Genomic DNA, 12515 nt, shown 5'->3' with positions numbered 1-12515 from the left:
ATTACTTTATTTTGAAGAAAAGTGCTGCTGGATACTTGGGGAAGCTTATGGTGAACATGCTTCATCTCAAGGTACCTGTGAACACTGGTTTAAACGCTTTAAAAGTGATGATTTCGGTGTGAAAGACAAAGAATGTCCAGGTCAACCGAAAAAGTTTAAAGACCAACAATTACAAGCATTATTGGATGAAGATGCGTGTCAAACTCAAAAACAACTTGCAGAAAGATTAAACATTGCTCAGCAAACAATTTCCAGTTATTTACAAGCAATGGGAAAGATTTTAAAGGAAGGAAAATGGGTGCCACATCAACTGAATGAAAGACAAATGGAAAACCGAAAAGTCATCAGTAAAATGTTGCTTCAACGGCACAAAAGAAAGTCTTTTTTGCATCGAATTGTGACTGGCAATGAAAAGTGGACTTATTTTGAGAATCCCAAAGGCACAAAATCATGGGTTGATCCAGGTCAACCATCAACATCGACTCCAAGGCCAAATCGCTTTGGAAAGAAGACAATGCTCTGCGTTTGGTGGGATCAGGAAGGTGTGGAGTATTATGAGCTTCTAAAACCAGGTGAAAACCATTAATACTGATTGCTACCGACAACAAATAATCAAATTGAACCACACTTTGATTGTGAAACAACCAGAATGTGCCAGAAGACACGGCAAAGTAATTTTGCTTCATGATGACGCACCATCACACACTTCAAAGCCAGTTAAAGACACGTTAAAAGATCTTGCCTGGGAAGCATTCACCAGACCTTGCTTCTTCAGATTACCACTTGTTCCAGTCGATGGCACATGCACTTTCTGAGCAGCACTTCAAAACATATGAAGAAGTGGAAAATTGGGTCTCTGAATGGTTTGCCTCAAAACAAGAAAAGTTCTATTGGGACGGTATCCACAAATTACCTGAAAGATGGGGGAAATGTGTAGCTAGCGATGGACATTACATTGAATAAAGCACTTTTGATGTCTTTCTTGAAATCATTGTGTTTTCTTTGATTACAAAATCCGCATTATTAACCGGTACACCTGGTATCTGTTCTCTCTGGCATCCATCTCCTGTCCTGCTGCAAGGGCAGTGGAGCAGTTCCATTGAGCGAGGCAAGAGAATGAATATTTAAGCCACAGACAACTGCCCACCTAGCATCAACCTTCATGGATATGTAAAAATTTTAACAAGTTCCCATTTGGTTTTAAGATTTGTCTCATAATGTATACTAAGTATAAAGAAGAATGATAAACAGTCCTAGCTGGTTTGGCTCAGTGGATAGAGCATCAGCCTGCAGACTGAAGGGTCCCGGTTTGATTCCCAGTCAAAGGCACATGCCAGGGTTGTGGGTTCGATCCCCAGTAGGGGGTGTGCAGGAGGCAGCCAATCAATGATTCTCATCATTGATGTTTTTGTCTCTCTCTCCCTCTCCCTTCCTCTCTCAAGTCAACAAAAATAAAAAATTAAAAAAAAAAAGGAATGAAAAACACCATGGAGTCAAGGGACCTATTATTCCCTGGGCATTTGTTAGCAGATAAATCATGTATGTGCCCAACCTTGGTTTCCTCATTTGTGACATGGGACTAGCAAAGCTCCTGTGGCCATTTTTCTCCCAAGTTCATCCCGAGGCCCATAGGATTGTTAGTACCAACAGGTCAGACCTCGGCAGCTTCTTCCTGGTCCCCAGTGTGGGTCCTGCAGGTGAAAGTGGAGTCTGTGGCCTCGGGGAACACAATTGAAGCAAAAGACAAGAGATCCAGCCAATAGGCTCTCACTTCAACCCAGGAACAAGACAGAGAAGAAAGAGATAGAGAGCTCCGGCAAATGAGGATAGCCAGACAGCAAAGACCAACCCAGATGGCATGGTGGGGGCTCATCAGAGGAGGGAGAGTCTTTTGGGCTCCTGGGAGAAGTACAAGATCAGAGAGGGGTGAGACACTCCTGCCATTTGGAACCGTGCAGTGTCTGAAAGGCTGTGGCTGGCAGGCAAATTTAATTTTGTTTTGTGATCCAGGCAGAGCAGTAAAGAATGCTACTTAGGGAGCAGACATTTTTGTAGCTCAAAACTGGGCAGATGTCAACAATTTCATATGGTTCAATTAATATGTAAAGCAGAATTCTTTCATTAGGGTTAAAAGACGCCTTTTCCTCTTCCTGGGCTGTGTGTGCCTACTCTCAGTGACACCGGTCTCTATCCCCCCATACTCCATTATGCATCACCCAGACACGTCTCTCACATCTCCCTGTTGAAATGAGAGTCTGGCAAGTACTATGTGTAGTGCAGTGCTTGTTGGATACATCTGGTATTTTTGTCTTTGCATATTGGGTTTTCTACGGGGTAAAAATCTTGCTTTATTGAAATTTCTTTAATACTGAGGAATTCACGAAAAGGCTATATGGAAACTTTGTGCTCGTAGCTTTTGTTAGGCCAGTTTATTTTTATTCAGTTTTATTTTCTGAGCATGCCTTCACTTGATCCAAAATCAAAATTATATTAAAAAAATATACTGAGAAACCTGCCCCCACCTCCGTCCCTTCCTATCTGCACCATCATCCAGTGATGCAGCCTTTAGCTAGAAAGGCCACAGGGAGCAAGTATATGTTGTAGTAATTGTTTCACTTGAATTTCCTAGATTGAAAATTAATATCAAGTCATCCTTCAGAATCACGAAATACTGAGTGCATATTAGACTCACACCGGTTTAAGAGTTAAATGGGTATGAGAAAATAATCTTTATTGGAGGTGAGGCCAGGTTGAATAGCAAGAGGAAAACGAAACTAACATCATCACTCATGGCACCAGCATTTGATCTTATCTAATCCTCATAACAGCTCTAGGAGTCATGTATTTGTGTCCGCATTGTAGGTTAGGCTGCTGTACTGGTCACAGAGCTGACAGGTAGTGAGAGCCCATATGCACACGGGTCTCCCTCTACACTGTCCTGTAGCCAACCCCCCCCCCCCCCGCCCCCCGCCCAATTCCTGGTCCCAAACATTCTCTCCTTTCTCTGGGCTCCTGGGGAACAAGACCCACCTTCATGCTATAAATACAGTCACTATGATCTGTGCCCTGTGAGATCTGGCCAGGAGGTTACGTGGTTGCGTTCCTATCATTTCACTCTAATTGCCAAGATAGGGGAAGATGGCTGGTTGTGTTGTACAGATTTCAGCAAGGCTGAAACACACAGTGTTTCTGATTAAACCCCTGGATAACTAGAAACTTGAACTCTAGGCAGTCTCTTGCTCACACACCCATGTTTTTGTTCCCTGAGTCAGAGAACCACAGGGAGTGATTAACCCAGAGAGGTCACTTCTTGTCCACCCAGTTAAGCCAGCATTTACTGAGCACCTACTATGTGTTGGGCTCTGTGCTGGCACCCCAGGAACCTCACTTTCCCTGCTCTGGGAAAAGCACTCCTTCCCTGAATATCCCCTATTGGTATCTGCAGTTGGGGGCACAGAAATGAAGCAGAGGTGGCCCATCTAACAGGGGAAGAGCTTCAACAGCGAACCTCATGTATGCTCTGCTGCTCCCTGTTTTCCTAAAAGCCCAGTTGAAATGGACTTTTCCTATTCCTGTCTCTTTCCCCCATTCTTACAGTAGAGCTGTGATGAAAGTTACTTCCGAGGCTGCTTAGAGAGTTTGCCTGGCTATTTCTCCTCTAGTATCCACAGAAGGCTGGGTCTACTCCTTTCCTTCAGACCCTCAGCACAGGCCGTTTCCTCTGCCTGAAAGCCTTTCCTTTCTCTCTTCCATTAAACTGTTAGATCTCCAATCAAATACCACTTCCAAGGGCTCCTAAGCAGGGAGGAGCCCCTCTTAGCAATATACTTCTAATTCTTACAAAAGTAGTACCATTCTACAACTTTACCCAGGATCCTTTGAGGATGAGTGAGAGGGGGTGTGGTTCTCCTCCAGGTTCCCCTTCCCTCTTCCTCAGCCATTCTTGCCTTCAAGAGCCAGTTCTGCCAGCATTTCCTCTTCCTCCTCAGCCCCCCAGAGCCTCCTGAACTGTTCCAGACTATTCTCTGCCATTCAGGACTTCAGTGCTTGGGTTAGCGCCCCCCCCCCATCCCCCCTTTATTTTTCTGCGCAGCCATCTCTCTTTCCTACTGGAAGCCTTGCCAGCCTTCAGAGTTCTTAAATGTATCTCCTCTCTCCTTATAATGGATATTGGTGCCTCTGCCAGAGTATATCCCTGCCAGCCTGCAGGCTCTTCCTCGAGGTGCTATTATTTTCATGAAGCTCCTTCTAATTTTCTCCCAAGGAGAAGCAATCTCTCCTCCTTTGAGCCCTTGAGCACTTTTTCTTGGGACTTATGTTATAGCATTTACTTTCTTTTGCCTTTTTTTTTAAGCTTATTCTTTCATTTATCAGATTTTGACTACCCACCTGTGATGTGCCCCAGCTGCACATCAAGTGCTGAGAATCCCGTAGTGAGCAACACACAGGCCTTGCCAGAGCTTATAACCCACTGGCTGGACGTTAACCAGGCACCTACCCACACAAATGCAGAATTGCAAACTAGGCTCTCTGCCAGAGGCACAGTTCAGGGAGTGGGGCACATACCTCGCAATCTCTTCTGGGCAGGGTAGAGGAGGATGAAGGGATAGGAGAAGGGGTATTTTGAGCAGAGATCAGGCGGTTTCACTGAAGAGAGCTAAAGGAAAGGCTTTCAAGCAAAGGAAACAGTCTGTGCTGAGGGTCTGAGGGAAAGGAGTAGACCCAGCCTTCTGCGGACACTAGAGGAGGACCAACGTGCCAGTGTAGGAGCCCGGGGGCCCTCAGTGGTCTCATCCCAAGTCCTCTGGGAAGCCACTGAACACTTTTGAGTAAGAATGACAAACTCAGATTTGGGCTATGTCATGGCATGTCCCCTTTCTTGCAGGGTATATGTGTATATCCAGTCACCTTTACAGTTGTGTGGTAATTTATGCCCATGAGGGAATGAAGGATGCCTTAATCTTGCATCAGACTGAACTCCTTGAATCTCCCTGAACCTACTCCAATACCTCCTGCCTTTAGTCAGTGCTGTTTTTCTCCATTCAGTTTGCTTTTTCCTCTCCTTGCCTTCTGTTGAGATTCTCCTGGGCTGCATGCAGGGAGGGGTGGGAAGCTCACAGTTCAGGGCGGGGTGGGTGGGTCTCTCCCTCTGTTCCATCTGTTCCATCTTTGCCGCTTGTCCACTAGGGTCCCTGTTGGAGATCCATCTAATGCTGTAGAAACTACAGCTTCCTGAGTGGAAAGGCTCACTGCTGGCTCATGTGACTGACATCACATGACAACATTGTAGCCATAATTCAGAGTTTTGCATTACCTGGTCCTGAATCAGAGTGTGTGAGTGGAAAAGTGGGAACGATTAAGTGTCTGAAAAAAACACTTGGGAAATATGGGGTCAGATTTGGTTCCCTATAAAGTAAGTGAAAACATGAACATTGACTTTGGGAATTCTGCAAGGTTCTCCTTTAAATAGAGATCATTGTCACATACGCATGAACAGAACACTGTCCTTCCTGTAGTACCACGTAGGAGCACTTTTCTGGGAATGAGGCGTTCATAGGTCCTTATCAGTCCTTCAAAACCTATGTTGTCTCGTTATAGAGGGAAAAGAGATTTTAATATATAAATGTTTACTTTTTAGGAGTAGTCATTACATTTACATGCTCAAAATTAAAAATGTACAAATAGATAGATGGTGAAAGGACCTCCTCCCAGGCCCCCACCTGTTCATTTTCCTCCCTAGGATAGGGAATGGCAGCAGCATCTTTTATTTGTGGAGTCTTCTAGAGAGAGCCTGTGTGTAAGCACATTACCTATGCGTGTAGATCTGTGTACTCACAGTGGCTGTCCTGATCACTGTTTGGGGACATGTCTGGGGAGTGGCTTTTACATTTCTAATTGTACATAGTTATTTTCACATTGGTACCAGCCTGCCTCCTAGCAGTTCCTGTCACTACTTCCATGCCCAAGCAAGGCTGGCCTCTGCTTACTGATGACAGTTTCCTGTCATGTGCCCCTACACCATCCCCACCCATACCCTGGGGGGACCTGAACAGGTTCCTGGTTCTTCTGAGTCCTGTTCTGGACCTGTGACAGCACCTACTCCACATACTCAATGAGCCCCACATAAAGAGGAGGAGGGTGATGGGGACTGAGCCAGTCTCGCCCACAGGTCCAAGGCAAGATGGACATCTTTCACAAAAACTTGAAGAGCTTTCTTGCTGGCAGTATGTTCTTCCTTTTCTACCTCTACTTCTGCTTTTGTTCCACCAGCCTGGTCCCTCTGTCTTGTCACTCTTCCTTGCCTGCCTAGTTTCTTTGGCTGGACTGTGGGTACCTGGAAGTCAGTTCAGGGTCAGGTTCCAATTCATCTGTGCAGCCCAGGTGCCTCCAGCCTAATTGGGGATGCTGGTGGCAGAATGAATTGAGGCCTAAATCAAGTGCATGGCTCTGACAGTACAGAAAAAGTTACCTTGATGGAGCACTTGACATGCGTTATCGTCATTATCTCCAGAGAGGGAATGTTATTTGACCAAAACTACACAGGTTACAGCAGAGATGGAGCCTGGTTTTCAAGCCAGGATTCTCCGAGGCCACTGCCTGAGGGTTATGAGATATTCTGTGTAGGGGGCTGGGATGGGTATGACAAGAAGGAGGCCGATGTTAGGTGGGCTTGGGCCCTTCACTCCTTTCTAGTCAGAGCAGCTCCCATTTGTCCAAATGATTCTGTTGCTGGAAATGAAATAGGACATGTCATGAGGACTACCTGGTGCAGAAACACAGAAACTGCGGTTGGTATTTTCCTTTTTGCACAAGTATTCTTTGTTTTCACTAATAAAGCCATTTAAAATTCTTATATAGGATTTGCTGTTTGATTAGTTTAGCAGGTAGACACTAAAGAAACACCAGGTGAACTTTCTGGTTTAAAATTAGTGACCATAAAAAGACAATACTTGCATTGCTGATGCAGTTGGCCCGGTGATTTCTCTGTTAGCCCAGGATGCTCACGGCCACAGGGGCCTCCTCCACAGGCCTGGCCTGGGGCCTAGGAAGAGAGAGTCTCACAAAAGTGGGACTTGTTTTATTTGGGAAATATTTTCCCCACAGTTTCTTTTAAATAGGCAGGTTTGTGGTTGCTGTTTATTGTTTATGTTTAATAAATCTTTAGTCCTTGGCTGAGAGGCTGGGGTTCAGGCAGAAAGAAACTTAAAATGTTAGGAGCTTGGTCCTTTTAGGATCAGTCAGAAATGGAGAAAAAGCATGCCAGAAGTTATAATCCAGAGGAAAAAAATGATTGCAGCCATCCACAGCTCTTCGGCAGTACCCTCGTTTCATAGAGTCAGATGCACTGAACCCTTGGTCCCACAGCCAGAGGTCTTTCCCTGACGCTGTCGCCTCCTGATATTAGCCATCTCTTGGTCACTTAGAAAAAAAACCCCACAGCTTCTCCAGGTGCCATCCTTGCAAGACCCTTTCCCAGGACTTTCTCCAGCTCTTTCAGCCTAGTTGGAAGGGCCTCTGTGTTAAGAGCCCGTGGGTTTGCTCCCAACCCTGCCAGCTTCCCATCGCCTCAGATCTGGGGCTGTCGGTGTTTCCAGCAGGAGAAGAGTTCTAAATAGTTCTGAGGGGACAACCTCATCTGTCCTTCCTCTGGGAAGTCTGGCCACCGCCTCCTCATTCATAAGCCCTGAGACTGGCCAGTGTGCAGTGCGTTGGGCAAGAAACAGCTGTTGTCTTGACAAAGGATGTGCTTGCCTCACTTTTTGCATCACCAGTGAGTCAGGAGGCCATTGCCGACCCTAGGCAGGTGGACCCGCAGACCATGAACTCATATATGGGGTGCATTATGTAAAATACGTTCCTATAATCATATGCCTATTTTTTCACATTAGCAGTACTTTAAAAAATTAAGATATATTGCAGTTTTTCCTAGTAGGTAATCCATGCACATAGCAAAATAGCCAAAAGATATATATTGAAGAGCAAGTCCCTCCTCCCTGGTGGCTCCTCAAAGCCAAGGACAGTTACAGTTGTCGCCTGTACCTTTCTAGAGATAGTTGAAACTTAGGTAAGCATATGTATAGAAACTCTCTTAAATAGTGTCAGCGTTGTTTTGCACATTGCTTTTTTCATTTAAATATATCTTGAAGATCACTCCATCTTATATAGTGCATGTAGGACTGTATTTTTTTCTTTTTTAACCATTGCAGAATAACCCTAAGTAGATATGCCAGTCTGCTATTGTTGGATATTTAGGTTGGTTTTCAGTTTTTTGTTTTTTTCTCTTTGCAAGTTTTTAATGCCTGTGGGGACTCTACATTCGATCTCACTTGTGACCAGTGACTCAGGGGCTAAGGGTTCTGTATTTTAGGCCACCTCCCCTAAACACATTAAATTCCCTTGTTAATGTGTCATTATATTTGACACTTTGAGTGTTGGCAGGCTGGGTAGATAATAAAACAGTATTTGGCTTATGTTTAATAACTTTCTCCTCCCTTTGTGTTGTCCCCACAGCCTGGGAAAGCCTTGGTGTCCTTTAGAAGGGTTCGGTGGTGTTATTTCAAGGGATTCAATCAAAGATTGTGAGGCTTAAATCTGACCAACCAAACTTGGGGAGGTGACAGCAGCTGCCCCGCCCCTTGCAATCTGTGAACGTTCAGTCTTTTCTCCTTGCTGTGCCAATCTGTTTTCCTGGTGGCGGGTGGCAGCACGGTATTATATTTGGAGACCCCCGTTGGTTTCTCATGTGGACCTGCATATGTCTGCACGGGTGGGGAAGGGAGTGTGGCAGGCCCCCGGGGGGTCCCCAACTGCCAGCAGCAGGTCTCCTCAGGCTCGCTGGCCCTGCAGCCCTGTGGTAAAGGTGGGTTTGCCTTCCATCAAGTGACCTGTCCCAGGCTCAGCCCTTCTCAGTCTGGCTCTCTAATGGATCTGCCTGGAAGGCTTGTGGGGAACCTCGGGGATTAGAGGGTCTCATAGATCGTGTGCTCTTCCAAAGCACCCCACCCCCAATCCCACTGTCTCCAAGCTCTTCCCTCTAGTGAGCCTGCAGCATCCAGCATTGGGCCACAGAAGTCACCAAATACTGCTGATTTTGTGCCCTCTACCCCCCAGCTCTGGAAGTAGGGTCTTAGTTGAAAGCAGTCAAGGGCTCTCTGTTTTTCTGTAAGTTTTCTGCATCTGTGTGTGATTGGAACGAAACATCAACTTTACTTTTTTTGTCATATTTCAATATTGGCTTCTTTCCCCCTTCTTGAAGTCTCCCTTTATAACTTCTGCTGCTGCTGCTTAAATATAGATGTCTAAGTTCTCCTTACCAGATTGTTTATATTTTTGAAGAGCCTTCTGCTTATCTGCGATTGCTCTCTCTTCTCTATCTCCATCCCCACGTTACCACATTGCTTTCGGTTGCTCTTTTTTTCTGCCTTCACTTGACTGGGATGTGTTTCAAATGTGGTCTATCAAAATGTGCAGTGTTTCCCTCTTTGCTGCAGTAGCTTTGACATCTGTTCTTGAATTCTAGCCCACGTTATTCTTTTGGACTTGTTTGCCCAAGATTTGCTGTAATGCCAGAATCACTAAAGGGAAGAGTGTGGTGTGGTATTCTCTCCCCCTCCAGTCCCCGCCCCCCTTTTAAACTGTCCAGTTTCCAAGTCGACAGCACACTGGATGTTTGTTCCAGCACTCTGTCGTCTCGTCTGGCAGTGGCCCACCCGTAGTGGTACGAGTGAAGTGTTCACCAGCAGGGCTTACAGACTACTTCAGTATTTCCACCAAAAAGGAAAGCAGGTGGAACTTCATGAGGTGGGTGGAGGGTAGGTGGAGAAACTCTCACCTGCTTCCTGGATGGCTCTGGATGGATTTTCATTTTTATTTTACTTGCCTTTCAGCCTTTGATGGGGTCCTTGCTCTGTTGTGCCTGTGCCTGGGAGGAATAGTCCAGACCATTGAGAAGCCACTTGGAACAGCCACTTTAATCCTAAGCAGAATGTGCTAGTGTGTGTCTTTAAAATGGGCCTCTCGGTGGCTATGGGAACGTGTCCTTGAGCTCCTGCTGTCAGCCAGGAACACCATTCTGGGCCCATCTGCTGTAGGCTTGTTTGAAACTGATCCTTTTGGTGGCTGCTCCCAGAATTCCTGAGGTCAGGGCACAGGTTCTCTGCTGCTTTGAGTATCAGTTTGTTGTGTATAGCAGAGCCCATAGCCCTTAGCTTTTGACAGGTCCTCTTACAGGGAACCCATTCCTGGTGTTTCTCAGAGTCCCAGTACCAGTGAAATAGTTTGAGAATAACCAATAAGCCTTATTTCTGAATGTTTATAAGATATTGGAAATCATTAGTCTTGGAATTTACCTTATAAAGGTCCCTCTTGAAAACAAGTAACAGGTTAAATGATGTCTAGCCTGTAGTAAGCCCCACAATAAATATTTGTTGAATGAAAGCAATGAAGCATCGTTACAAAAGATTCCGGATCCACACTGTTGAAGGATAGCCAAACAGAATGCCCTGATGAGAAGTGCAGAGCGAATCCAAAGGACCGAGCACAGAGACGTGATGAGAAGAAACACTTGTTAAGAACAGAAGAAGCGAGTGACTCCAGGGAGGGATGCCCTTTAGGCATTGGCCTGACTCTGATTTTAGCAAAAAGAAAAAAAAGTATCTGTATGTACTATTACAGAAACAGTCATTTGTGAGGTGGTGTCAATACACACATTAAAGCTGAGCGAGTTTGGTTTTCTCAAACTAGCGCATGGGGCTGGATGGGAACCGTGTGATCGTGTCTCTTTCCCTGTCCACAGCCCCCAGTGTCGCCTCTGTCGAGGAGTTGACAGTCCCTGGAGCACCGGGGCTGTCCCCAGTGTTCTGGTCAAATGCAAATATGATCCCCTCTGGTACAAACTGCAATTACAATCTTGTCTTCCCTTTTTTTTTTTTTTTTTTTTTTGTCTCTCTTGACAGAGGGAACTCGATGCCACCGCAACAGTATTGGCAAACCGGCAAGATGAAAGTGAGCAGTCTAGAAAGCGGCTCATTGAACAGAGCCGAGAATTCAAGAAGAACACTCCAGAGGTGAGGCAGCATTCCGGCCAGGTCTCTTTGCAGGGGTCTCACTATCCTGTACATAATCAGAAGATATGTTGTAAGCATTTAATTTCTATCAGACAGACAGTCTGCCTTCTTTTGATTGCCCTCAGCCCTGTACCAGCAGACTGCATGCTTCCACGAGGGCTGGAGAATGCGGGCATTGACAGGTTGTCTGAGCAAATTAAAAGCATGAGCTAATTGAAGATGCAGACACTGCAGTCTGGGTCTTCGAGAATACGTGGCCAGGTCAGACCCTTGAGCCCATCCTGGCCTCTGGTCCCTGCCCTTCATGCCCACACTACCCCCAAGTCCGTGGAGGATCATTGAGTGTGAGGCGGTAGATGGTGGAGGGCAGGCAGGGTATCTGAGGACTGCCCACATCTCAGGATGCATATGCCAGTACTTCTTGTAAATCAGACATTTAGTCTGGGAAGGCCTTTTAAATGCCTCTGTTTCCTGAAATATGCTTTAAAGGGCACTGGAAATGTGCTCTTTATGTGCTCCTGTGTGTGTGTGTGTGTAAGTTTGTGTTCGGAGGACAGTGTTTGGAGTAGTTAGGTCAGCAGCTTTGGCCCCATCTCCCAGGCCTCCAGATTCTTCCTTGGAGGACAAAGGGACAGGCCTGGAAGAATAGCTGCTTTCTGGGAGGGTGCCTTTAACTTTCACAATATACCTCATTTACAATATACAGAAATCCTGAAAAATGGTACGTGAATTGACTTTTTAAAAGTGGACTTGTTTTAAGTGTTCCAAGGAGATTGCTACTATTTAAGTGAGTACTATTGTGAATCATTTGGGGAAACAAATAATTAACCCTCTGTTTTCAGAATAAATATGTTGGGAGAAAACATAATAACTCAGGGGAAAGAGAAAGGGTTCTAGGGGCAGACCTACCTAAAGGCTTTTAATTTGAGACCCACGATTTACCCTCTCCACCCCACCCTGCCCTGTGTGGATCTGCCATATTTTGACAGACCAAAAATGCAGATCAGAGTAATTCATGGGGGTTGCTGCCCTCTGCAGTTTCGGGGGAGCCTCTATTCTCCATGTTCCATCCTGTCCCGAGTAAAGATAGGAGCAAAGAAAGGAACTAAGGATAGGACCCTTCTGTTGCCTCCTCTCTTGGGCTACTTCAGGGTAGGTCTTCCTAGAGAGTCTTACAGTAGGGTTTCCCAAACTCTCGTCCTTGACTTTGTTTCCCCCACCAAACTCTGCCATGCCTGTCTCTCGAGCCACTCTCAACACTGTTCAGTAAGCAACTATCATCTGCTGTCCTGTGTTCTTACTGCCCTCCCTTGGGGTCTATATGTCCAGCAGTGACCATAGAAAAAAGAAGGTTAGACAACCTTAAGTAAACCTAATCTGTCATACGACCATGAGGAAGCAGAGAACTGGATTCTTGGGTGTTCCTCTGGACCCCAGATTCCTGTTAGC

The 12515-nt window shown here is 45.8% G+C and overlaps 1 protein-coding gene across 4 annotated transcripts in view; it reads left to right on the top strand.

Moving 5' to 3' along the window:
- The window catches only part of CUX1 (cut like homeobox 1), a 365895-nt gene that overhangs the window by 65825 nt on the left and 287555 nt on the right, over window positions 1-12515 (top strand). For all 4 annotated transcript variants that reach the window (XM_080682650.1, XM_080682649.1, XM_080682652.1 and 1 more), the window contains exon 2: window positions 10956-11066. In XM_080682650.1, the coding sequence (XP_080538776.1) occupies window positions 10956-11066 (111 nt within the window). The remainder of the gene's footprint in view (window positions 1-10955; window positions 11067-12515) is intronic.

Source organism: Plecotus auritus (genome assembly GCF_963455305.1).
Source record: "Plecotus auritus genome assembly, chromosome: 7".
NCBI lineage: Eukaryota > Metazoa > Chordata > Mammalia > Chiroptera > Vespertilionidae > Plecotus > Plecotus auritus.
This window is presented reverse-complemented; position numbering and strand designations above follow the sequence as displayed.